This window comes from Dromaius novaehollandiae, chromosome 31, assembly GCF_036370855.1.
Source record: "Dromaius novaehollandiae isolate bDroNov1 chromosome 31, bDroNov1.hap1, whole genome shotgun sequence".
Lineage (NCBI taxonomy): Eukaryota > Metazoa > Chordata > Aves > Casuariiformes > Dromaiidae > Dromaius > Dromaius novaehollandiae.
The window spans coordinates 197,430-220,989 of NC_088129.1; the positions used below are offsets into that span (position 1 = coordinate 197,430).

Here is a 23,560-nt window from a genome sequence, read left to right on the forward strand (position 1 = left end):
CCCCTTGGCTCCAGCATCCCCCAGTCTCAGTGTCCCCTCGGTCGTGCCACCCCCCCCACAAGTTTTGGTGTCCCCCCGGTTTCGGTGTCCCCATGGTTTTGGTGTCCCCCCCAGTTTGGGTGTCCCTGTGGTTCTGGTGTCCCCCCAGCTCCGGCGTCCCCAGGTTTCAGTGTCCCCTCGGTTGTGCCACCCCCCCCCCTCAAGTTTTGGTGTCCCCCGGTTTTGGTGTCCCCTCAGTTGTCCCCCCCCCCAAGTTTTGGTGTCCCCCCAGTTTGGGTGTCCCCGTGGTTCTGGTGTCCCCCCAGCTCTGGTGTCCCCCTGGTTTTGGTGTCCCCCGGCTCCGACGTCCCCCCGGTTTTGGTGTCCCCTTGGTCATGTCACCCCCCCCCAAGTTTTGGTGTCCCCCAAGTTTGGGTGTCCCCATGGCTTTGGTGTCCCCCTGGCTCTGGTGTCCCCCTGGTTTTGGTGTCCCCCAGGCTCCGGCGTCCCCCCGGTTTTGGTGTCCCCCCCAGTTTTGATGTCCCCATGGTGTCGGTGTCCCCAGGTTTCAGTGTCCCCTCAGTCGTGCCACTCCCCCCCCCCCCCCCGGTTTTGGTGTCCCCTCAGCTCTGGTGTCCCCCAGGCTCCGGCGTCCCCTGGTTTTGGTGTCCCCCTGGTTTTGGTGTCCCCCCCAGTTCCGGTGTCCCCTCTGCTCCGTTGTCCCCTCGGCTCCGGCGTCCCCCAGTTTTGGCATCCTCGGCGCCGGCTCCGGCCCCTGCTGCCACCGTGGTGCCGGTGACAGAGCTGTCCCCATCGCCGTGCCCCGTGCTGGCTCTGTCCCCAGCCCTGTCCCCAGCCCTGTCCCCATCCTGGTCCCCACTGGGGTTCCTGTGGTGGCCCTGTCCCCATGGGGGTCCCCAGCCTTGTCCCCAGCCTTGTCCCCAAGCCCTGTCCCCAAACTTGTCCCCATGGGAGTCCCCAACCTTGCCCCCAACCTTGTCCCCAACCCTGCCCCCAATCCTGTCCCCATGGGGGTCCCCAGCCCTGTCCCCAAGCCCCATCCCCACCTTGTCCCCATGGGAGTCCCCTGCCCTGCCCCCAACCTTGTCCCCAACCTTGTCCCCTACCCTGCCCTGCCCCCAACCTTGTCCCCAACCCTGCCCCCAATCCTGTCCCCATGGGAGTCCCCTGCCCTGCCCCCAACCTTGTCCCCAGGGAGGTCCCAGCTGTGGCCTCCACCGTGTCCCGGTCCCTGACCCCATCGTGTCCCCGTCCCCATTGGGGTCCCCGCTGTGGCCCTCGTCCTTGTCACCATCCCCGTGCACACGCGTGTGCTGAGCACGGGGAACTTGCTGCACACCGGGGGGGGGGGGAACCTGGCATGGGGACGGGGACAGCTGGGACCCCGAGTCACCTCTGTGCCCCCTGTGTCCCTCCATGTCCCCCATGTCCCATGTCCCTCGTGTCCCCCATGCCCATGTCCCCCATGGCCCCCCACGGCCCTCATGTCCCCCCGTGTCCCTCCGTGTCCCTCCATGCCCCATGTCCCCCCCGTGTCCCCGTCCCCCGTACCCCCCCGTGTCCCCGCAGCGATTACATCATTAAGGAGAAGACCGTTTTGCTGCAGAAGAAGGACAACGAAGGCTTCGGCTTCGTCCTCCGTGGGGCCAAGGGTGAGCGCGGGGGGCCGGGGGGGTCCCCACCCGTCCCTGGGGGGTCTCTGGGTGGCCTGGAGGAGGTCTTGGTGGTCCTGGGGCGTCTCGGGGGGGGCCCCGAGGGTCTTTGGGTGGCCCTGGGGAGGTTCTTGGTGGTCCTGGAGGACCTTTTGGGGGTCCTGAGGGTCTCTGGGGGGGTCCTGGGGGTCTCCAGGTGGCCCTGGGGACATCTTGCTGGTCCTGAGGGGTCTGTCTGGGGTCCTGGGTGGTCCCTGAGGATCTGTGGGGGGGTCTTGGTGGTCCTGGAGGACCTTTTGGGGGTCCTGAGGGTCTCTGGGGGGGTCCTGGGGGTCTCCAGGTGGCCCTGGGGACATCTTGCTGGTCCTGAGGGGTCTGTCTGGGGTCCTGGGTGGTCCCTGAGCATCTGTGGGGGGGTCTTGGTGGTCCTGGAGGACCTTTTGGGGGTCCTGAGGGTCTCTGGGGGTGTCCTGGGGGTCTCCAGGTGGCCCTGGGGACATCTTGCTGGTCCTGAGGGGTCTCTTTGGGGTCCTGGGTGGTCCCTGAGCATCTGTGGGGGGGTCTTGGTGGTCCTGGAGGACCTTTGGGGGTCCTGAGGGTCTCTGGGGGGGTCCTGGGGGTCTCCAGGTGGCCCTGGGGACATCTTGCTGGTCCTGAGGGGTCTCTGCGGGGTCCTGGGTGGTCCCTGAGGATCTGTGGGGGGGTCTTGGTGGTCCTGGAGGACCTTTTGGGGGTCCTGAGGGTCTCTGGGGGGGTCCTGGGGGGGTCTCCAGGTGGCCCTGGGGACATCTTGCTGGTCCTGAGGGGTCTCTTTGGGGTCCTGGGTGGTCCCTGAGGATCTGTGGGGGGGTCTTGGTGGTCCTGGAGGACCTTTGGGGGTCCTGAGGGTCTCTGGGGGGGTCTTGGGGGGTCTCCAGGTGGCCCTGGGGACATCTTGCTGGTCCTGAGGGGTCTCTGCGGGGTCCTGGGTGGTCGCTGAGGATCTGGGGGGGGTCTTGGTGGTCCTGGAGGACCTTTTGGGGGTCCTGAGGGTCTCTGGGGGTGTCCTGGGGGTCTCCAGGTGGCCCTGGGGACATCTTGCTGGTCCTGAGGGGTCTCTTTGGGGTCCTGGGTGGTCCCTGAGGATCTGTGGGGGGGTCTGGGTGGTCCTGGAGGGTCTCTGGGGCCATGCTGGAGGTCTCGGGGGGGGTCCTTGGGGTCCTAGGGGTCTTTTGGAGGTCCTGGAGGGGTCCCTGAGGGTCTCTGAGGGGGTCCTGGGGGTCTCTGAGTAGCCTGGAGGTGTCTTGGTGGTCCTGGGGATCTCTCGGGGGGTCCTGAGGGTCTCTGGAGGGTCTCAAGGAGGTTTCTGGGTCTCTGGGGGTGTCCTGGGGGTCTCCAGGTGGCCCTGGGGACGTCTTGGTGGTCCTGAGGGGTCTCTCAGGGGTCCTGGGCAGTCCCTGAGGGTCTCTGGTGTGTCCTGGGGGGGTCTTGGTGGTCCTGGGGGGTCTCTGGGGGCATGCTGGAGGTCTCGGGGGGGGTTACGAAGGTCTCTGGTGGGTCCTGGGGGACCTGGAGGGTCTCTGGGGGGTCCTGGGGGGTCCTAGTGGTTCTGGGGGATCTCTTGGGAGCCCTGGGGGTGCTGGAGGGGTCTTGGGGGTCTCTGGGAGGTCCCTGGGGATCTCTGGGGAGTCCCAGAAGTGTCCTATGGGTCTCTGGGGGATTCTGGGGGGGTCTCTGGGGGGTTGTGGGTGTCCTAGGGAGGGTCTTGGTGATCCTATGGGGTCCCTGGAGGTCCTGGGAGGTCCTGGGGGTCCCCGAGGATCTCTGGGGAGTCCCAGAGGTGTCCTATGGGTCTCTGGGGGGCTTCTGGGGGTCTTGGGGGGTTTCTGGGGGTCTCTGGGGAGCTGTGGGTGGCCTGGGGAGGGTCTGGGTGGTCCTATGGGGTCTCCGGGGTGTCCTGGGCGGCCTGGAGGTCCTGGGGGCTCCCGGGGGTCCCTGAGGGGTCCCTGGGGATCTCTGGGGAGTCCCAGAGGTGTCCTATGGGTCTCTGGGGGGCTTCTGGGGGTCTCGGGGGGTTTCTGGGGGTCTCTGGGGAGCTGTGGGTGGCCTGGGGAGGGTCTCGGTGGTCCTATGGGGTCTCCGGGGTGTCCTGGAGGTCCTGGGGGGTCCCAGGGGTCCCTGAGGGGTCCCTGGGGATCTCTGGGGAGTCCCAGAGGTGTCCTATGGGTCTTGGGGGCTTTCTGGGGGTCTTGGGGGCTTTCTGGGGGTCTCGGGGGGTTTCTGGGGGTCTCTGGGGAGCTGTGGGTGGCCTGGGTAGGGTCTGGGTGGTCCTATGGGGTCTCCGGGGTGTCCTGGGTGTCCTGGAGGTCCTGGGAGGTCCTGGGGGTCCCCGAGGATCTCTGGGGAGTCCCAGAGGTGCCCTATGGGTCTCTGGGGGCCTTCTGGGGGTCTTGGGGGGTTTCTGGGGATCTCTGGGGAGCTGTGGGTGGCCTGGGGAGGGTCTTGGTGGTCCTATGGGGTCTCTGGGGTGTCCTGGGGGGTCCCAGGGGTCCCTGAGGGGTCCCTGGGGATCTCTGGGGAGTCCCAGAGGTGTCCTATGGGTCTTGGGGGGCTTTCTGGGGGTCTCGGGGGGGTTCTGGGGGTCTCTGGGGAGCTGTGGGTGGCCTGGGGAGGGTCTGGGTGGTCCTATGGGGTCTCTGGGGTGTCCTGGGTGTCCTGGAGGTCCTGGGGGGGTCCCAGGGGTCCCTGAGGGGTCCCTGGGGATCTCTGGGGAGTCCCAGAGGTGCCCTATGGGTCTTGGGGGGCTTTCTGGGGGTCTCGGGGGGTTTCTGGGGGTCTCTGGGGAGCTGTGGGTGGCCTGGGGAGGGTCTGGGTGGTCCTATGGGGTCCCTGGGGTGTCCTGGGTGTCCTGGAGGTCCTGGGGGGTATTGGGGGGGTCCCGGGGGGTCTCGGGGGTGACGGGCCGCCCCCCCACAGCGCAGACCCCCATCGAGGAGTTCACGCCGACGCCGGCCTTCCCGGCGCTGCAGTACCTGGAGTCGGTGGACGAGGGCGGCGTGGCCTGGCGGGCCGGGCTGCGCATGGGCGACTTCCTCATCGAGGTGCCGCGCGCGGGACACGCGGGACACGCCCACGCACACGTGTGCACACGCGTCCGCGCGCACGGGCCGGCCTGCGCCCCGCACGGCGGCGGGGTGGCACGGGGCCACGCGGGCCGGGCGGTGTCCTCGTCGAGGTGCTGCGCGCCTGGACACGCGTGCGCACGCGTGTACCCACGTGTATGTGCATGCACATGCATTTGCACACATGTATGTGCATGCACACGCGTGTACGTGCATGGAGGTGCATGCACATGCGTTTACACACATGTATGTGGGTGCACACGTGTGTACCCCATGTATGTGCATGCACATGCGTTTACACACATGTATGTGCATGCACACGCGTGGACGTGCATGCAAATGCATTTATACGCATGGACGTGCATGCACATGCGTTTACACACATGTATGTGGGTGCACACGTGTGTACCCTCCTGTATGTGCATGCACATGCATTTACACACATGTATGTGCATGCACACGCGTGTACGTGCATGGACGTGAATGCAAATGCGTTAACACGCATGGACGTGCATGCACATGCGTTTACACACATGTATGTGGGTGCACACACGTGTACCCCCATGTATGTGCATGCACATGCGTTTACACACATGTATGTGCATGCACACACGTGTACATGCATACACGTGCATGCACACGTGTGTACACGCATACATGTGCATGCACACACGTGTACACGCATGGACGTGCATGCACACGCATGTACCCCCCTGTATGTGCATGCACATGTATTTACACACATGTATGTGCATGCACACGCGTGTACATGCATGGACGTGCATGCAAATGCATTTACACACATGTATGTGGGTGCACACGCGTGTACCCCCATGTATGTGCATGCACACACGTGTACACACATACACGTGCATGCACACGTGTGTACATGCATACATGTGCATGCACACAGGTGTACATGCATGGACGTGCATGCACACGCGTGTACCCCATGTATGTGCATGCACACGTGTGCACACACATGTATGTGCATGCACACCCATGCATGCACACGCGTGCAGCACGTGCCGGCCTCCTTTTGGGGCGGTGACAGGCAGGAATCGGGCCACTTTGTCACCCCAGCATGTCACATACATGTCACACGCGTGTCACATGCGTGTCAGATGCGTGTCACACGCGTGTCACGTGCCTGCAACACGCTTGCGGGCTGCGGGAGCGGCCGGTGGCGGGGGAGGAGGCGGGACGAGGCGCGGGACGCGCGGGCGACACGTGTGCCAGGCGTGTGACACACGTGTGACACGCGTGTGCGGGGCCGGCAGGTGAACGGGCAGAACGTGGTCAAGGTCGGGCACCGGCAGGTCGTTAACATGATCCGCCAGGGCGGCAACAGCCTCGTCGTCAAGGTCGTCATGGTGACGCGGCACCCCGAGGCCCCCGAGGGCCCCCGCCGCCGCGGTACCGGACGCCTGGGCCCACTGGGGGGGGGGGGCGGGGACCCCCGGACGCCTGGGTCCCCTGGGGTGCATGTGGGGGGGTCCCCGGACGCCTGGGTCCCCGGGGTGCATGTGGGCGGGTCCCCCCCGGACGCCTGGGCCCCTGGGGTGCATGTGGGGGGGTCCCCGGACGCCTGGGTCCCCGGGGTGCATGTGGGCGGGTCCCCGGACGCCTGGGCCCCCCGGACGCCTGGGCCCCTGGGGTGCATGTGGGGGGGTCCCCGGACGCCTGGGTCCCCGGGGTGCATGTGGGCGGGTCCCCGGATGCCTGGGCCCCCCGGACGCCTGGGCCCCCGGGGTGCATGTGGGCGGGTCCCCGGACGCCTGGGCCCCCCGGACGCCTGGGCCCCTGGGGTGCATGTGGGCGGGTCCCCGGATGCCTGGGCCCCCCGGACGCCTGGGCCCCTGGGGTGCATGTGGGCGGGTCCCCGGATGCCTGGGCCCCCCGGACGCCTGGGCCCCTGGGGTGCATGTGGGCGGGTCCCCGGACGCCTGGGCCCCTGGGGTAAATGTGGGCGGGTCCCCGGATGCCTGGGCCCCCCGGACACCTGGGCCCCTGGGGTGCATGTGGGTGGGTCCCCGGACACCTGGGCCCCCCGGACGCCTGGGCCCCTGGGGTGCATGTGGGCGGGTCCCCAGACGCCTGGTTCCCCCCGGACGCCTGGGCCCCTGGGGTGCATGGGGGCGGGTCCCCGGACGCCTGGGCCCCCCGGACGCCTGGGCCCCTGGGGTGCATGTGGGCGGGTCCCCGGACGCCTGGTTCCCCCCGGACGCCTGGGCCCCTGGGGTGCATGTGGGCGGGTCCCCGGACACTTGGGCCCCCCGGACGCCTGGGCCCCTGGGGTGCATGGGGGTGGGTCCCCGGACGCCTGGGCCCCTGGAGGTAGGTCCCCGGACTCCTGGGTCCCCAGGGGGCGGGTCCCCGGACACCTGGGCCCCTGGGGGTGCATGGGGGTGGCTCCCAGACACCTGGGCCCCCCCGGACGCCTGGGCCCCCGGCACTGACGCCCCCCCCCGCCCCCCCCCGCAGCGGCCCCCCAGCAGCCCAAGCGCCTGCCGGCGCCGGCCATCTCGCTGCGCTCCAAGTCCATGACGTCGGAGCTGGAGGAGATGGGTGGGTGCCCGGACGCCTGGGCCCCCCCCGCCCCGGATGCCTGGACCCCCTTCGCCCCGGACGCCTGGGCCCCCTCCGCCCTGGATGCCTGGGCCCAGGCCTCGGGGGGGGGGTTGGGGGGCCCTGGGGGGTTTTGGGGGCCCCCTGGGGTCTCTGGGGGAGGGGTTGGGGTCCCATGAGGGTTTTGGGGGGGCTTGGGGGGGTCCTCGGGGACCCCAAGGGGGCTTGGGGGGGTCCCTGGGGGGGGTTGGGGTGCCCATGGGGGTTTTAGGGGGGGCCCTGGGGTGTTTTGGGGGGCCCTGGGGGGGGTTGGGGGTCCTGGGGGGGTCCCTGGGGTCTCCGGGGGGGGGTTGGCCCCCTGAGGGATTTGGGGGGTCCCTGGGGGAGGGTGGGGGTCCTGGGTGGGTCCCTGGGGTCCCCTGAGGGTTTTCAGGGGTCCCCGGGGGGGGCTGGGGGGTCCTGGGGCCCTCTGAGGGTTTTGGGGGGGGTCCCTGAGGGGGGCTGGGGGGGGGTTTGGGGGGAGTCAAAGGGTCCCTGGGGTTCCGGGGGGGGGTGGGGGTCCCATGGGGGGGGTTTAGGGGTCCCTGGGAGGGAGTTGGGGGTCCCATGGGGGGAATTTGGGGGTCCCGGGGGGGTTTTGGGGGTCCCGGGGGGGTTTTGGGGGTCCCATGGGGGGATTTGGGGGTCCCTGGGGGGGCTCTGACCTCTCTCTCTCCCCCCCCCCCAAACCGCGCTGCCGCCGGCCCCAGTGGAGAAGGGTAAGTTGGGGGGGGGCCCTGGGGGGGCCCGACCCCCCCTCACCCCCCCGGGACCCCCCCCGACCCCCTGGGACCCCTCTGGGACCCCCTGGGACCCCCCCGGCCCCTGGGCCCCCCCCGGCCCCCCCCCCGTAACGGCCTCTGGTGTCTCCCCAGTCTCGCCCTGGAAGAAGCGCAGCGGTGAGTGGGGGCCGCCGCCTCGCACGCCCCTCGCACGCCCCTCGCACGCCCCTCGCACACGCACCCCCCCGCATGCCCCCCCCCCGCGGGCACAGCTTGCACGGCCCGTGCGAGGCTTGCACGCCCACCGACAGCCCCCCCCGCACCCCCACGGCGCCGCCTCGCACACCCGTCGCACACCCGTCGCACACCCGTCGCACACCCTCACACTCATTGCACCCCCTCGCACACCCATTGCAGCCCCCCCGCACTCATTGCGCACCCGTTGCACCCTCGCACACCCGTTGCACCCCCCCTTGCACCCCTGTCACGCCCCTGCACACCCGTTTGCACCCCCTCGCACCCTTGCACACCCATCGCGCCCTTGCACACCCATCGCACCCCCTCGCACACTGTTGCACCCCCCCGCACTCAGTGCGCACCCGTTGCACCCCCCTTGCACCCCTGTCACGCCCTTGCACACCCGTTTGCACCCCCTCGCACCCTTGCACACCCATCGCGCCCTTGCACACCCATCGCACCCCCTCGCACACCCGTTGCACCCCCCCGCACTCAGTGCACACCCGTTGCACCCCCCTTGCACCCCTGTCACGCCCTTGCACACCCGTTTGCACCCCCTCGCACCCTTGCACACCCATCGCGCCCTTGCACACCCATCGCACCCCCTCGCACACTGTTGCACCCCCCCGCACTCATTGCACACCCGTTGCACCCCCCTTGCACCCCTGTCACGCCCTTGCACACCCGTTTGCACCCCCTCGCACCCTTGCACACCCATCGTGCCCTTGCACACCCATCGCACCCCCTCGCACACCCGTTGCACCCCCCCGCACTCAGTGCGCACCCGTTGCACCCCCCTTGCACCCCTGTCACGCCCTTGCACACCCGTTTGCACCCCCTCGCACCCTTGCACACCCATCGCGCCCTTGCACACCCATCGCACCCCCTCGCACACCCGTTGCACCCCCTCGCACTCATTGCACACCCGTTGCACCCCCCTTGCACCCCCGTTGCGCCCCTGCACACCCGTTGCACACCCACCGCGCCCTCGCACACCCGTCGCACCCCTGCACCCCCCTTGCACACCCGTCGCACACCCATCGCACACCCGTCGCCCTCCTCGTGCAGCTCACAGTCTCCGGCCCCCCCTTGTCACCCTCGCACACCCCTATGGACCCCCCTGCAGCACCCTGTAGCACCCCCCAGCACCCTCCAGTGCCCCCCAGCACCCTATAGCACCCCATAACACCCCCTCAGCACCCTATAGCACCCCCAGCACGTCCGCAGCACCCCCCCAGCCCCCTATAGCACCTCCTCAGCACCCTATAGCACCCACAGCCCCCCTACAGCACCTCTCAGCACCCCCCAGCACCCCATAGCACCCCCCCAGCACCCTATATCACCTGCTGCACCCTCCCAGCACCCTATAACACCCCCCAGCACCCTATAGCACCCCCTGGCCCCCCATAATACCCCATAGCACCCCCCAGCACCCTATAGCACCCTCCTGGCCCCCTATAAAACCCCCTCAGCATCCCTCAGCACCCTATAGCACCCCCCAGCCCCCATAACACCCCCCAGCACCCTATAGCAACCCCCCCAACACCCTATAGCACCCCCCAGCACCCTATAGCAACCCTCAGCCCCCCATAGCACCCCCCAGCGCCCTACGGCACCCCCTCAGCCCCCCCACAGCACCCCCAGCACCCCGTAGCACCCCCTAGGCCCCTACAGCACCCCCCAGCACCCCGTAGCACCCCCCAGCCCCCATAACTCCCCCCAGCACCCTATAGCACCCCCCAACACCCTATAGCAACCCCCAGCCCCCCCAACACCCCATAACACCCCCCAGCACCCTATAGCAACCCCCCAACACCCTATAGCACCCCCCAGCACCCTATAGCAACCCTCAGCCCCCCATAGCACCCCCCAGCGCCCTACGGCACCCCCCCCAACACCCTATAGCACCCCCCAGCCCCCATAACACCCCCCAGCACCCTATAGCAACCCCCCCAACACCCTATAGCACCCCCCAGCACCCTATAGCAACCCTCAGCCCCCCATAGCACCCCCCAACACCCTACAGCACCCCCCAACACCCTATAGCACCCCCCAGCCCCCATAACACCCCCCAGCACCCTATAGCACCCCCCCAGCACCCTATAGCACCCCCCAGCACCCTATAGCAACCCTCAGCCCCCCATAGCACCCCCCAGCACCCCGTAGCACCCCCTAGGCCCCTACAGCACCCCGCCAGCACCCTATAGCACCCCATAGCAGCCCCCCAGCCCCCTATAGCCCCCCCCCTTTCTCCCCCCCCCCCCCAGAGTTCGAGCCGCCCTCAGCCACCGAGAAGAAGCGCACGGTCTACCAGATGGCGCTGAGTACGCCGGACGCCTGGGCCCCCGGGGGGGGGACGCCTGGGCCCCCAGGGAGGGGTGGGGGGGGGCACCCGGATGCCTGGGTCCCGGGGGCGGAGCGGGGGGGAGAGGGGCCCCGGATGCCTGGGCCCCCCATGTCTTGGTCGCCCAGGGTTGGGGGGGGGGGGGGTGAGGAGTCCCGGATGCCTGGGCCCCCCCCCATAGCTGGGACCCCTATGGGGGGGAGGGGGGGGGCCCGGACGCCTGGGCCCCCCCGGGGGGGGAAGGGTCCCTGGGCGCCTGGGTGCTCCGTGCGGGGGTGGGGGGAGGAGGAGAGGGGTCCTGGATGCCTGGGCCCCTGGGGTGGGGGGGTCCCCGACACCTGGGCCCCCCCGGATGCCTGGTGGCGGGGGGGGGGTTCCCGGATGCCTGGGCCCCCCCGGACGCCTGGGCCCCCCTGGATGCCTGGGGGTGGGGAGGGAGGTTTACCCGGGGTGGGGGGGGGGGTCCTGGATGCCTGGGCCCCCCCCCGGACGCCTGGGCCCCCCCGGATGCCTGGTGGCGGGGGGGGGGGTCCTGGATGCCTGGGCCCCCCCGGACGCCTGGGCCCCTGGATGCCTGGGGGGGGGGAGGGAGGTTTCCCCAGGGGTGGGGGGGGGGTTCCCGGACACCTGGGCCCCCCCGGACACCTGGGGGCAAGGGGGGGGGAGTTCCCGGGGGCGGTGGGGGGGTCCCGGATGCCTGGGCCCCCCCGGACGCCTGGGCCCCTGGATGCCTGGGGGTGGGGAGGGAGGTTTCCCTGGGGTGGGGGGGGGTTCCCGGATGCCTGGGCCCCCCCGGACACCTGGGGGCAAGGGGGGGGGTTCCCGGGGGTGGCGGGGGGGTCCCGGACGCCTGGGCCCCCCCCGGACGCCTGGGCCCTGGGCGCAGACAAGCTGGACGAGATCTTGGCGGCGGCGCAGCAGAGCATTGGGGCGGGCGAGGGGCCGGGGCCCCCCCCGCTGCCCCCCCTCGCCAAGGCCCGGCCCAGGGGCTACTTCAGCCCCGAGGTAGGGCGCCGCCGGACGCCTGGGCCCCTTGGGGGGGGGGGGCAGGGCCCGGACGCCTGGGTCCCCCAGACGCCTGGGCCCCTTGGGGGGGGGGGGCAGGGCCCGGACGCCTGGGCCCTCCCGGACTCCTGGGCCCCTTGGAGGGGGGGGGGATGCCTGGGTCCCCTGGGTGGGGGGGGGGTCGTGCTTCTGGGGGGGGGTTGGGGGGTCCCGGATGCCTGGGCCCTTTTGGGGGGGGGGGCAGGGCCCAGACACCTGGGTCCCCTGGGTGGGGGGGGCAGATGCCTGGGTCCCTTGGGTGGGGGGGGGGTCGTGCTTCTGGGGGGGGGGCGGTTGGGGGTGCCCGGACGCCTGGGCCCCTTGGTGGGGGGTGGGGGTGGGGGGCTGGATGCCTGGGTCCCTTGGGGGGGGGGCAGGGCGCGGACGCCTGGGCCCCTGGCGGCGGGGGGCGGGGGTGGGGGGCGGGGGCACCTGGATGCCTGGGTCGCTGATGGGGGGGGGCGGGGGGGGTCACCCGGACGCCTGGGCCCCGGGGCGGGGGCTGAGGCGGCGGTGACGCAGGCGACCTTCGAGGGCCACCGCCTGGGGCCGGGGGGCTACGAGCGGCCATTCCTGCCCCCCGGCCCCCCCCACGGCCTCATGCTGCGCCAGAAGTCCATCGGTGAGCCGGACGCCTGGGCCCCTTCGGGGAGGGGGGGGGCTCCCGGACACCTGGGCCCCTTGGGGGGAGCCGGATGCCTGGGTTCCCTGCGGGGGGGGGGGGGTGTCCCCGGACACCTGGGCCCCTTCTGCTTCCTGGGGCCCCCACAGGAGGGGGAGGGAGTCCCCGGACACCTGGGCCCCCTCCTACCCCCCCGGGAGTCCGTTGGGGTGGGGGGTGGGGTCCCCGGACGCCTGGGCCCCTTCTGCATCCCGGGACCCCCCTGGGAGGGGGATGGAGACCCCGGATGCCTGGGCCCCTGGGGAGGGGTGCCCGGATGCCTGGGCCCCTTGGTGGGGGGGACCCGGATGCCTGGGCCCCTTTTGCATCCTGGGACCCCTCAGAAGGGTGGGGGTGGCCTGCCCGGACGCCTGGGCCCCTTCTGCATCCCGGGACCCCCCTGGGAGGGGGATGGAGACTCCGGATGCCTGGGCCCCGGCGGGGGGGTGCCCGGATGCCTGGGCCCCTTGGTGGGGGGGACCCGGATGCCTGGGCCCCTTCTGCATCCCGGGACTCCCTAAGAGGGGGGTGGGGTCCCTGGACACCTGGGTCCCTGGACGCCTGGGCCCCTTCTGCATCCCGGGACGCCCCCTGGGAGCGGGGGGGGGGTGGCCTGCCCGGACGCCTGGGCCCCTTCTGTATCCCGGGACCCCCCTGGGAGGGGGATGGAGACTCCGGACGCCTGGGCCCCTTCTGCATTCCGGGACCCCCCTGGGAGGGGGATGGAGACTCCGGACGCCTGGGCCCCTTCTGCATCCCGGGACCCCCCTGGGAGCGGGGGGGGGGGGGTGGGCCTGCCCGGACGCCTGGGCCCCCCCCCGCTCCATGCCCTGCCCCCCCCCCCCCGCAGGCTCGGGCGAGGAGGACAAACCCTTCCTGGCTCCTCCGGCCTCGTCGGCCAAGTTCAGCCGGAGCCTTTCGGTGCCGGGCCCGGAGGAGATCCCGCCGCCGCCCACCACGTCGCCGCCGGAGCCGCCCTACAGCGCCGCCGCCAACAAGGCCTTGGCCGGGGTGGGGGCCCCGCCGCCGCCGCCGCCGCCGTCATGGCGGGCCGGGGGGGCCGAGCTGCGCCTCTACAACCTGCCCGCCCGCCCCGGCGCCATGTACGTGCCGGCCAAGCCGCTGCGGCGCAAGGGCCCGCTGGTGAAGCAGCCCAAGGTGGAGGACGGCGCCGAGAAGGAGAAGAGCTCCATCGCCATCCCCACCATCGTGGTGAAGGCGCCGTCCACCAGCAGCAGCGGCCGCAGCAGCCAGGGCAGCAGCGTGGAGGCCGAGGCCGTGCCCGAGGCCGCGCCGGCGCCGGCTCCGCTCGACTTCACCTCGCAGTTCGGGGCCGCCTTGGTGGGGGCGGCGCGGCGGGAATGGCCGCCCGAGGGGCGCCGGCGCTCGGCGCTCTTCCTCTCCACCGAGGAGGACGAGGAGGAGCTGGCGCCGCCGCGCCTCCGCCACTCCAAGAGCATCGACGAGGCCCTGTTCGCCGGCGAGGCCCTGGCGCCCCGCGGCTACGCCGCCGGCTCCTACCGGCCCGCCAAGGCCTGCGCCGGGGCCTTCAGCGCCGTGCCGCCGCCGCCATCTTGCGCCGGGGCCCCGCCGCCATCTTGTGCCGCCGCCGCCGCCCGGGCGCCATCTTGTAGCGCTGCGGCGGCGACGCCCAACGTGGCACCGGCGGCGGCGGTGCGGGCGATGGCGGCGGCCCCCGGGCGCCTGCCGCCGTGCGAGGCGGCCCCGCGGGAGGACCGCGGCCGCCCCGCGTCGCCCCGGCGCCCCGAGGCCGAGGCGGCCTGGGGCGGCGGGGAGAAGCGGCCGGAGGAGGCCAAGATGGAGCTGCACGTGCGCTTCGTGGAGGAGGAGGAGGAGGAGGACGATGGCGGCGGCGGCGGCAACAGCAGCAACGGCGGGGACGGGCTGCCCTTGCTGGCGCTGCCGCCGCCGGCGCCGTCCGTGGACGTGGAGGACGAGTTCCTCTTCGAGCCGCTGCCGCCGCCGCTCGAGTTCTCCAACAGCTTCGACAAGGACGGCGGGGCGGCCGCGCCGCCGCCGCCGCCGCCGCCGCTCGACTCCACGGCCTCCAGCCTGACGTCGTACGACAGCGAGGTGGCCACGCTGACGCAGGCGGCCCCCCGCGACGCCCCCCACGTCAACTTCTCGGCCGTGGTGGCCTCCATCGCCATCCCCGCCGAGGCGCCCGAGGCCGTCACCGACTCGGGCATCGAGGAGGTCGACAGCCGCAGCAGCAGCGACCACCACCTGGAGACCATCAGCTCCGTGTCCACGCTGTCGCTGTCGAGCGAGGGCGCCGAGCTGCTCGACACCTACGTCTCCTACCTGGACGGCCAGGCGCCCTTCGAGAAGGCGGCCAAGGCGCGCGGGCGGCCCTTCGCCCCCCGCCGCCCCGCCGAGCCGCCCGCCGCCCCCCGCCGCTCGCCCACGCTGCCCTGGGAGGAGGCGGCCGCCCCGCCGGCCGTGGCCGCCGTCAAGGCCAGCATCATCAGCGAGCTCAGCTCCAAGCTGCAGCAGATCGGCGCCGGCAGCGGAGGAGGAGGAGGAGGAGGAGGAGGAGGAGGAGGAGGAGGAGGTGCCGCCTGGCCCCGCGGTCCGGATGCCGCCGCCGCCGCCGGTGCCGCCGCCTTCGGCCCCGAGCGGCCCAGCTCGCTGCAGCGGCACAGGTGGGTGACGCCGGGGCGGCGCGGGGGGGACCGCGCGGGGCGCACACGGCTCCCGGGCGGCTGCGCGGCCTCCGGCTGTGCCGTCTCCCTCTGTTTCCCCTCTTTTCCCCTCCGTTCCCCTCTGTTTCCCCTCTTTTCCCCTCCATCTCCCTCCGTTCCCCCTCTTTTCCCATCCATCCCGCTCCGTCTCCCTCCATTCCCCCTCTTTTCCCCTCTTTTCCCCTCCATTCCCCTCCGTTTCCCCTCTTTTCCCCTCCATCTCCCTCCGTTCCCCCTCTTTTCCCATCCATCCCGCTCCATCTCCCTCCATTCCCCCTCTTTTCCCCTCTTTTCCCCTCCGTCTCCCTCCGTTCCCCCTCTTTTCTCCTTCATTCCCCCTCTTTTCCCCTCCATTTCCCCTCTGTTCCGCTCCATCTCCCTCCATTCCCCCTCTTTTCCCATCCATCCCCCTCCGTTCCCCTTCATCCCCCTCTTTTCCCCTCTTTTCTCCTCCATTTCCCCTCCTTTCCTCTCCATCTCCCTCCATCCCCCTCCATCTCCCTCCGTTCCCCCTCTTTTCCCATCCATCCCCCTCCGTTCCCCTTCATCCCCCTCTTTTCCCCTCTTTTCCCCTCTGTCTCCCTCCATTCCCCCTCTTTTCTCCTTCATTCCCCCTCTTTTCCCCTCCATTTCCCCTCTGTTCCACTCCATCTCCCTCCATTCCCCCTCTTTTCCCATCCATCCCCCTCCGTTCCCCTTCATCCCCCTCTTTTCCCCTCTTTTCCCCTCCATTTCCCCTCCTTTCCCCTCCATCTCCCTCCATCCCCCTCCATCTCCCTCCATCCCTATCCATCCCCCTCCTTTCCCCTCCATTCCCCCTCTTTTCCCATCCATCCCCCTCCGTTCCCCTTCATCCCTCTCTTTTCCCCTCTTTTCTCCTCCATTTCCCCTCCTTTCCTCTCCATCTCCCTCCATCCCCCTCCATCTCCCTCCGTTCCCCCTCCATCTCCCTCCATCCCTCTCCATCCCCCTCCTTTCCCCTCCATTCCCCCTCTTTTCCCATCCATCCCCCTCCGTTCCCCTTCATCCCCCTCTTTTCCCCTCTTTTCCCCTCCATTTCCCCTCCTTTCCCCTCCATCTCCCTCCATCCCCCTCCATCTCCCTCTGTTCCCCTCCATCTCCCTCCATCCCTCTCCATCCCCCTCCTTTCCCCTCCATCCCCCCTCTTTTCCCATCCATCCCCCTCCATTCCCCTTCATCCCCCTTTTCCCCTCTTTTCCCCTCCATTTCCCCTCCTTTCCCCTCCATCTCCCTCCATCCCCCTCCATCTCCCTCTGTTCCCCTCCATCTCCCTCCATCCCTCTCCATCCCCCTCCTTTCCCCTCCATTCCCCCTCTTTTTCTCTGTTTCCTCCTCCATTTCCCCTCCATCCCCCTCTTTTCCCTTCATTTCCCTTCCATCCCCTTCCATCCCCCTCTGTTCCCCTCCATCTCCTTCCATTCCCCTCCATTCCCCTCCATTTCCCCTCCTTTTTCCCTTTCTTTCTCCTTCTTCCCCCTTTTTCCCCTTCTTTCCTCCTTTCCCCCTTTTTTCTCTCCTTTCCTCCTTTTCCCCCTCTTCCCCTTTTTCCTCCTCTTTCCATTTTCACTCACTCTCCTTCTTCCCCCTTCTTGTCTTCCCCCTTTTCCCATTTCTTCCCCCCTTTTTCCCCCTTTTTCCCGTTTTCCCCCTTTTCCCCACTTCTTTCCCCCTTTCCTCCTTTTATCCTTTCCTTTCCCTCTTTCCCCATTCCTTCACTTTTTCCCCCTACTTTCCCACTTTTTTCCCTTTTTTCCCCTTCTTTCATCATTTTCCTCCCCCCTTTTCCTTCTTTCCCCTTCTTTCCCCATTTTCCCATACTTTCCCCTTCTTTCTTCCTTCTTTATCCTACTTTCCCGTTCTTTGCCCCCTTTTCCCCTGCTTTCCTCCTTTTTACCCCTTTTCCCTTCCTTTCTTCTCTTCCCCCTTTTTTGTGCCGCCTTTCCCCCCTTGTTGCCCCTTTCTCCCTCCTCTCCCCCTTTTCCTTTTCCTCCCCCTTTTCACCTTTTTTCCCCTCCTTTTCCCCCGGCTTTTCCCCCTTTTCCCTCCCCGTGCAAAGAGCACCCAGACACCCATTGCGCGAGCACCTGGGTGCAAAGAGCACCCTGACACCCGTTGCACGCCCAGTGCACAAGCACTTGGGTGCAAAGAGCACCCCGACACCCAACACACCAGCTCCTGGGCGCAAAGAGCACCCCGACACCCGCTGCACGAGGTCCTGGGTGCAGCGAGCACCCTGACACCCATCGCACGAGCACCCAGGTGCAGAGAGCACCCTGACACCCATTGCACGCCCAACACACGACCTGGGGGCAAAGAGCTCCCTGACCCCCAACGCACGAGCACTTGGGTGCAAAGAGCACCCTGACACCCATTGCACGTCCAATGCACGACCTGGGTGCAAAGAGCTCCCTGACCCCCAACACACGAGCACTTGGGTGCAAAGAGCACCCTGACACCCATTGCACGCCCAAAGCACAAGGACCTGGGTGCAAAGAGCACCCTGACACCCATTGCATGTCCAATGCACGAGCACCCAGGTGCAAAGAGCACCCCAACACCCAACACACAAGGACCTGGGTGCAAGGAGCACCCTGACACCCATTGCACGCCCAATGCACAAGCACCTGGGTGCAAAGAGCACCCCGACACCTAAGACACAAAGACCTGGGTGCAAGGAGCACCCTGACACCCACTGCACGCCCAACGCACGAGCACTTGGGTGCAATGAGCACCCTGACACCCACTGCATGATCTCCGGGGTGCAACGAGCCCCCCGACACCCACTGCACGAGCACCCAGGTGCAACGAGCACCCAGACACCCAACACATGATCTCCGGGGTGCAACGAGCCCCCCGACACCCACTGCATGAGCACCCAGGTGCAACGAGCACCCAGACACCCAACACATGATCTCCGGGGTGCAACGAGCCCCCCGACACCCACTGCACGAGCACCCAGGTGCAACGAGCACCCGCTCTGCCCTGCTGCAGGCTCGCCGAGGAGGCCGGCGCCCCGCCGGGCGCCCCCAAGCCCGCCGCGGCCCTCTTCCCGCACTGGCCGCCCCCGAAGGCACCCAAGGGTGCCGGGGGGGCCGGGGGGGAGCTGGAGGTGCGCCCGGCGCTGCGCCGAGCCCCCAGCCCCGCCACGCTGCCCAGCGAGCACAAGATGAGCCCGGCCCCGCCGCGGCCCGCCTCGCTGCCGCTGCTGCCCGCCGCCCCGCTCTACGCCGGCCTCCTGGAGCTGCGCGGCGGCACCGGTGGCTTCGGGGACCTGGCCACCCGCTCGCTGTCCCCCACCCGCTTCCTGCCGCCCGACAAGCCGTTCGGGGCGAAGCCGCTGCCCTTCTGGACCAAATTCGACGTGGCCGACTGGCTGGAGTACCTCAACCTGGGCGAGCACCGCGACCGCTTCCTGCACAACGAGATCGACGGCTCCCACCTGCCCTCGCTCACCAAGGAGGACTACATCGACCTGGGCGTCACCCGCGTCGGCCACCGCATGAACATCGACCGGGCCCTCAAGCTCTTCCTCGAGAGGTGATGCAGGAGGCGGCCGCAGCCGGAGCCGCAGCCGGAGCCGCAGCCGGAGCCGGGGCGGGAGGCGGGGCGGCGGGCCAGCTCCGGGACGTGGGACCTGCTTCGGGAGACGGGACGTTGGACCAGCTCCGGGACGTGGGACCTGCTTCGGGAGATGGGACTCGGATCGGGTCGTCAGACCAGCTCCGGGACGCGGGACCTGCTTCGGGAGATGGGACTCGGATCGGGACGTCGGACCAGCTCCGGGACGCGGGACCTGCTTCGGGAGATGGGACTCGGATCGGGATGTCAGACCAGCTCCGGGACGCGGGACCTGCTTCGGGAGATGGGACTTGGATCGGGATGTCAGACCAGCTCCGGGACGCGGGACCTGCTTCGGGAGATGGGACTCGGATCGGGACGTCAGACCAGCTCCGGGACGCGGGACCTGCTTCGGGAGATGGGACTCGGATCGGGACGTCGGACCAGCTCCGGGACGCGGGACCTGCTTCGGGAGATGGGACTTGAACCAGGACATTGGAACGGCTCCGGGATGCGGGACCTGCTTCGGGAGACGGGACTCGGATCGGGACGTCAGACCAGCTCCGGGACGCGGGACCTGCTTCGGGAGACGGGACTCGGATCGGGACGTCAGACCAGCTCCGGGACGCGGGACCTGCTTCGGGAGACGGGACTCGGATCGGGACGTCAGACCAGCTCCGGGACGCGGGACCTGCTTCAGGAGACACGATGGCGGAACGGCTCCGGGACACGGGCCCTGTTTCGGGAGATGGGACTCGAACTGGGATGTTGGAACGGCTCCGGGACACAGGACCTGCTTCGGGAGACGGGACGTCGGACCAGCTCCGGGATGCAGGACCTGCTTCAGGAGATGGGACTCGAACCAGGACATTGGAACAGCTCCGGGATGCGGGACCTGTTTTGGGATACGGGACTCGGATCGGGACGTCGGACCAGCTCCGGGACGCGGGACCTGCTTCGGGAGACACGATGGCAGAACGGCTCCGGGACACGGGACCTGTTTCAGGAGATGGGACTTGGATCAGGATGTTGGACCAGCTCTGGGAAATGGGACCTGTTTCAGGAGACGGGACTCGAACTGGGACATTGGACCAGCTCCGGGACACAGGAGCCATGTCAGGATACAGGACTTGAACTGGGATGCCGGACCAGCTCCAGGTTGCAGGAGCCATTTCGGGAGATGGGACTCAAACTGGGACATCGGACCAGCTCCGGGACACGGGACCTGCTTCAGGAGACGGGACGTCGGAACGGCTCCAGGACACGGGACCTGCTTTGGGAGATGGGACTCGAACTGGGACATTGGAACGGCTCCAGGATGCGGGACCTGTTTTGGAATATGGGACTCGGATCGGGATGTTGGAATGGCTCCAGGACACAGGACCTGTTTCAGGAGACGGGACTCGAGCCGGGATGCTGGACCAGCTCCAGGACACGGGACCTGTTTCAGGAGCCAGGTTGGGAGTCGGGACGTTGGACCAGCTACGGGACGCGGGACCCATTTCGGGAGATGGGACTCCAGCCAGGACATCGGACCAGCTCCAGGATGTGGGAGCCATGTTGGGATACAGGACTTGAGCCAGGACGTTGGACCAACTCCAGGACATGGGACCTGTGTCGGGAGACGGGACTCGAACCAGGACACAGGACCGGCTCCGGGACATGGGAGCCGTGTTGGGAGATGGGACTCAAACTGGGACGTTGGACCAGCTCCGGGACGTGGGAGCCATGTCAGGATACAGGACTTGAACCAGGACATGGGACCAGCTCTGGGACACGGGAGCCATTTTGGGAGATGGGACTCGGACCGGGATGCAGGACCCATTTCAGGAGATGGGACTCGAACCGGGATGCGGGACTGGCTCCAGGACACAGGAGCCATGTTGGGAGACGGGACTCGAACTGGGATGCGGGACTGGCTCTGGGACACAGGAGCCATGTTGGAATAAGGGGCTCGGACCGAGATGCAGGACCTGTGTCAGGATACGGGACTCAAACCGGGATGTCGGACCGGCTCCAGAATGTGGGACCTGTTCTGGGAGATGGGACTTGAACTGGAATGTGGGAGCCATGTTGGGATATAGGACTCGGACCAGGACATTGGACCAGCTCCAGGATGCAGGACCTGTTTTGGGAGATGGGACTCGGACCGGGACATTGGACCAGCTCCGGGATGCGGGACCCCTGTCAGGATACAGGACTTGAACTGGGATGCAGGATCGGTGCCGGGATCCCCGTCAGGACATGGAACCCGTGTCGGGAAACAGGATTTGAACCAGGATATGAGACTGGCTCCGAGATCCCCATCAGGACTTTGGACCCGTGTCGGGATACAGGACTCGAACCGGGACATGGGATCGGTTCCGGGATCCCCGTCGGGACGTGGGACTCAAGCCAGGACACAGGACCTGTTTTGGGATGCGGGATCCCCATCAGGACCCGGGATCGGCCCAGGACCCAGGATCCCCCATCAGGACCCGGGATCCCGCATCAGGACCCGGGATCGGCCCAGGACCTGGGATCCCCCACCAGGACCTGGGATCCCGCATCAGGACCCAGGATCCCCCATCAGGACATGGGATCCTGCATCAGGACATGGGATCCCGCATCAGGACATGGGATCAGCTCCAGGACCTGGGATCCCGCGTCAGGACCTGGGATCCCGCATCAGGACATGGGATCAGCTCCAGGACCTGGGATCCCGCGTCAAGACCTGGGATCCCGCGTCAGGACATGGAATCAGCTCCAGGACACGGGATCCCCTGTTGGGACATGGGATCCCGCATCAGGACATGGGATCCTGCATCAGGACCCAGGATCCCGCATCAGGACACGGGACCGGCTCCAGGACACGGGATCTCCCGTCGGGACACGGGACGCCCTTCCCCCCCCCCCACAGGCCGCCAGCGCGTGTGCCCGGACACGCGGACACGCCGAGCACACGCGTGTGCCACCCGGCCCCCCCCCACGCTTCACTGCCCCCCCGCTCACATGCGTGTGCACACCCATGAGCCACGCACGCGCGTGTGCACCCGCCGCCTTGGCCTGCACCCCCACATGGGTCCTTAGCGTGTCCCTCCCGTGTCCTTGGCATGTTGCTCCCATGTCCTCGAGATGTTGCTCCCAGGGTCGTCGGCATGTTGCTGCCATGTCCTTAGCATGTGGCTCCCATGTCCTTAGCGTGTCACTCCCATGTCCTTGGCATGTGGCTCCTGTGTCCCTGGTGTGCGGCTCCCGTGTCCTTAGCGTGTGGCTCCCAGATCCTCAAGATGTCACTCCCGTGTCCCCAGCACACAGCTCCCGTGTCCTTAGCATGTCCCTCCCATGTCCCTGGCGTGCGGCTCCCGTGTCCCTCCCGTGTCCTTGGCGTGTCCCTCCTGTGTCTCCAGCACGTGGCTCCCGTGTCCCCGGCGTGTCCCTCCCATGTCCCCGGCGCGTGGCTCCCGTGTCCCTCCTGTGTCCTTGGCGTGTCCCTCCTATGTCCCCGGCATGTCCCTGGCATGTCCCTCCCGTGTCCCTGGCGCGTGGCTCCCATGTCCCTCCCGTGTCCTTGGCGTGTCCCTCCCATGTCCCCAGCGTGTCCCTCCCGTGTCCCCGGCGCGTGGCTCCCATGTCCTTGGCGTGTCCCCAGCGTGTCCCTCCCGTGTCCCTGGCGCGTGGCTCCCATGTCCTTGGCGTGTCCCTCCCGTGTCCTTGGCGTGTCCCTGCCGTGTCCCCGGCGTGTCCCCCGGCCTCCGGCCGTCTCTAAGGGCTCTCGTGTCGTCCCGCCTCGCCGCCCCCCCCCCCCGAGGCAACGACCAAACACACGAATGTCTTCCAGCCCCCCCACCCCCACCCGGACGCCTGGGCCCCCTCCACGGCGGGGGAAGGGGGGCGGCGGGGCTGGGAGAGCGGGGGGGCCCGGACGCCTGGGCCCCCGCCGGGACCCCCCCCCCCCCCGCATCGAACACTGTGACCGGCTGCCGCCATTGGGGGGGGGGTTGTCCCCAGTGGGGCCCAGGCGTCCGGGCCCCCCCACCCCCCCCAGCATGGAAAGGATCCAGGTGTCCGGGGAACTCCCCCCCCCCCCCGAAGGACCCAGGCGTCCGGGGGCCATGGAAAGGGCCCAGGCGTCCGGGGAACTCCCCCCCCCGAAGGATCCAGGCATCCGGGATACCCCTGCAAGAAGGGCCCAGGTGTCCGGGAACCCCCCCCCCCCGCCCATGGAAAGGGCCCAGGCGTCCAGGACCCCCCCCCCCAACCATGAAAAGGGCCCAGGTGTCCAGGACCCCCCCCCCGCCATTAAAAGGGCCCAGGTGTCCGGGAAACTGCCCCCCCCAACCATGAGAAGGGCCCAGGCGTCTGGGACCCCCCTCCCAGCGCCGTGGAAAGGGCCCAGGCATCCCGGACCCCCCCGTGCCATGGAAAGGGCCCAGGCGTCCGGGACCCCCCCCCCCATGGAAAGGGCCCAGGCGTCCGGGCCCCGCGCTCCCCGCTGCCCCGCTGCGCCTGTATAGAGCCTCCCATGTAATTACTTCATTACCGGATTTTATTTGCAAATATAAATTAACGGAGAAAGACTCGGGCGTGCGAGGCCTGGGCGTGCGAGGGGGCAAACGTGCGAGGGGGTGGGGGGGCGTGCAAGGACACGTGGGGGGTGCCAGGGGCGTGCAAAGCCGCACGAGGGCTGCAAACAGTCGTGCAAGGACGCGCCGGGATTGCAAAAGGGCTGTGCGAGGGCACGGGGGTGGTGCAAAGGGGCGTGCAAGGATGCATGGGGGCCGTGCGAGGGCACGGGGGTGGTGCAAAGGGGCGTGCAAGGATGCAAGGGGGTGTGTGAGGGCACGTGGGTGGTGCAAAGGGGCGTGCAAGGATGCACGAGGGCCGTGCGAGGGCATGGGGGGGTGCAAAGGGGCGTGCAAGGATGCA

The 23,560-nt window shown here is 68.8% G+C and overlaps 1 protein-coding gene across 1 annotated transcript in view; it reads left to right on the forward strand.

Annotated features, from left to right (window-relative positions):
- The window catches only part of SHANK1 (SH3 and multiple ankyrin repeat domains 1), a 62,983-nt gene extending 44,348 nt beyond the window's left edge, over positions 1-18,635 (forward strand). The window contains exons 15-24 of the mRNA XM_064499538.1: positions 1,570-1,652; positions 4,608-4,732; positions 6,034-6,169; positions 7,238-7,441; positions 8,071-8,259; positions 10,587-10,643; positions 11,550-11,668; positions 12,230-12,329; positions 13,219-15,034; positions 18,086-18,635. Of these exons, the coding sequence (XP_064355608.1) occupies positions 1,570-1,652; positions 4,608-4,732; positions 6,034-6,169; positions 7,238-7,441; positions 8,071-8,259; positions 10,587-10,643; positions 11,550-11,668; positions 12,230-12,329; positions 13,219-15,034; positions 18,086-18,635 (3,379 nt within the window). The remainder of the gene's footprint in view (positions 1-1,569; positions 1,653-4,607; positions 4,733-6,033; positions 6,170-7,237; positions 7,442-8,070; positions 8,260-10,586; positions 10,644-11,549; positions 11,669-12,229; positions 12,330-13,218; positions 15,035-18,085) is intronic.
- The last annotated feature ends 4,925 nt before the right edge of the window (positions 18,636-23,560 follow it).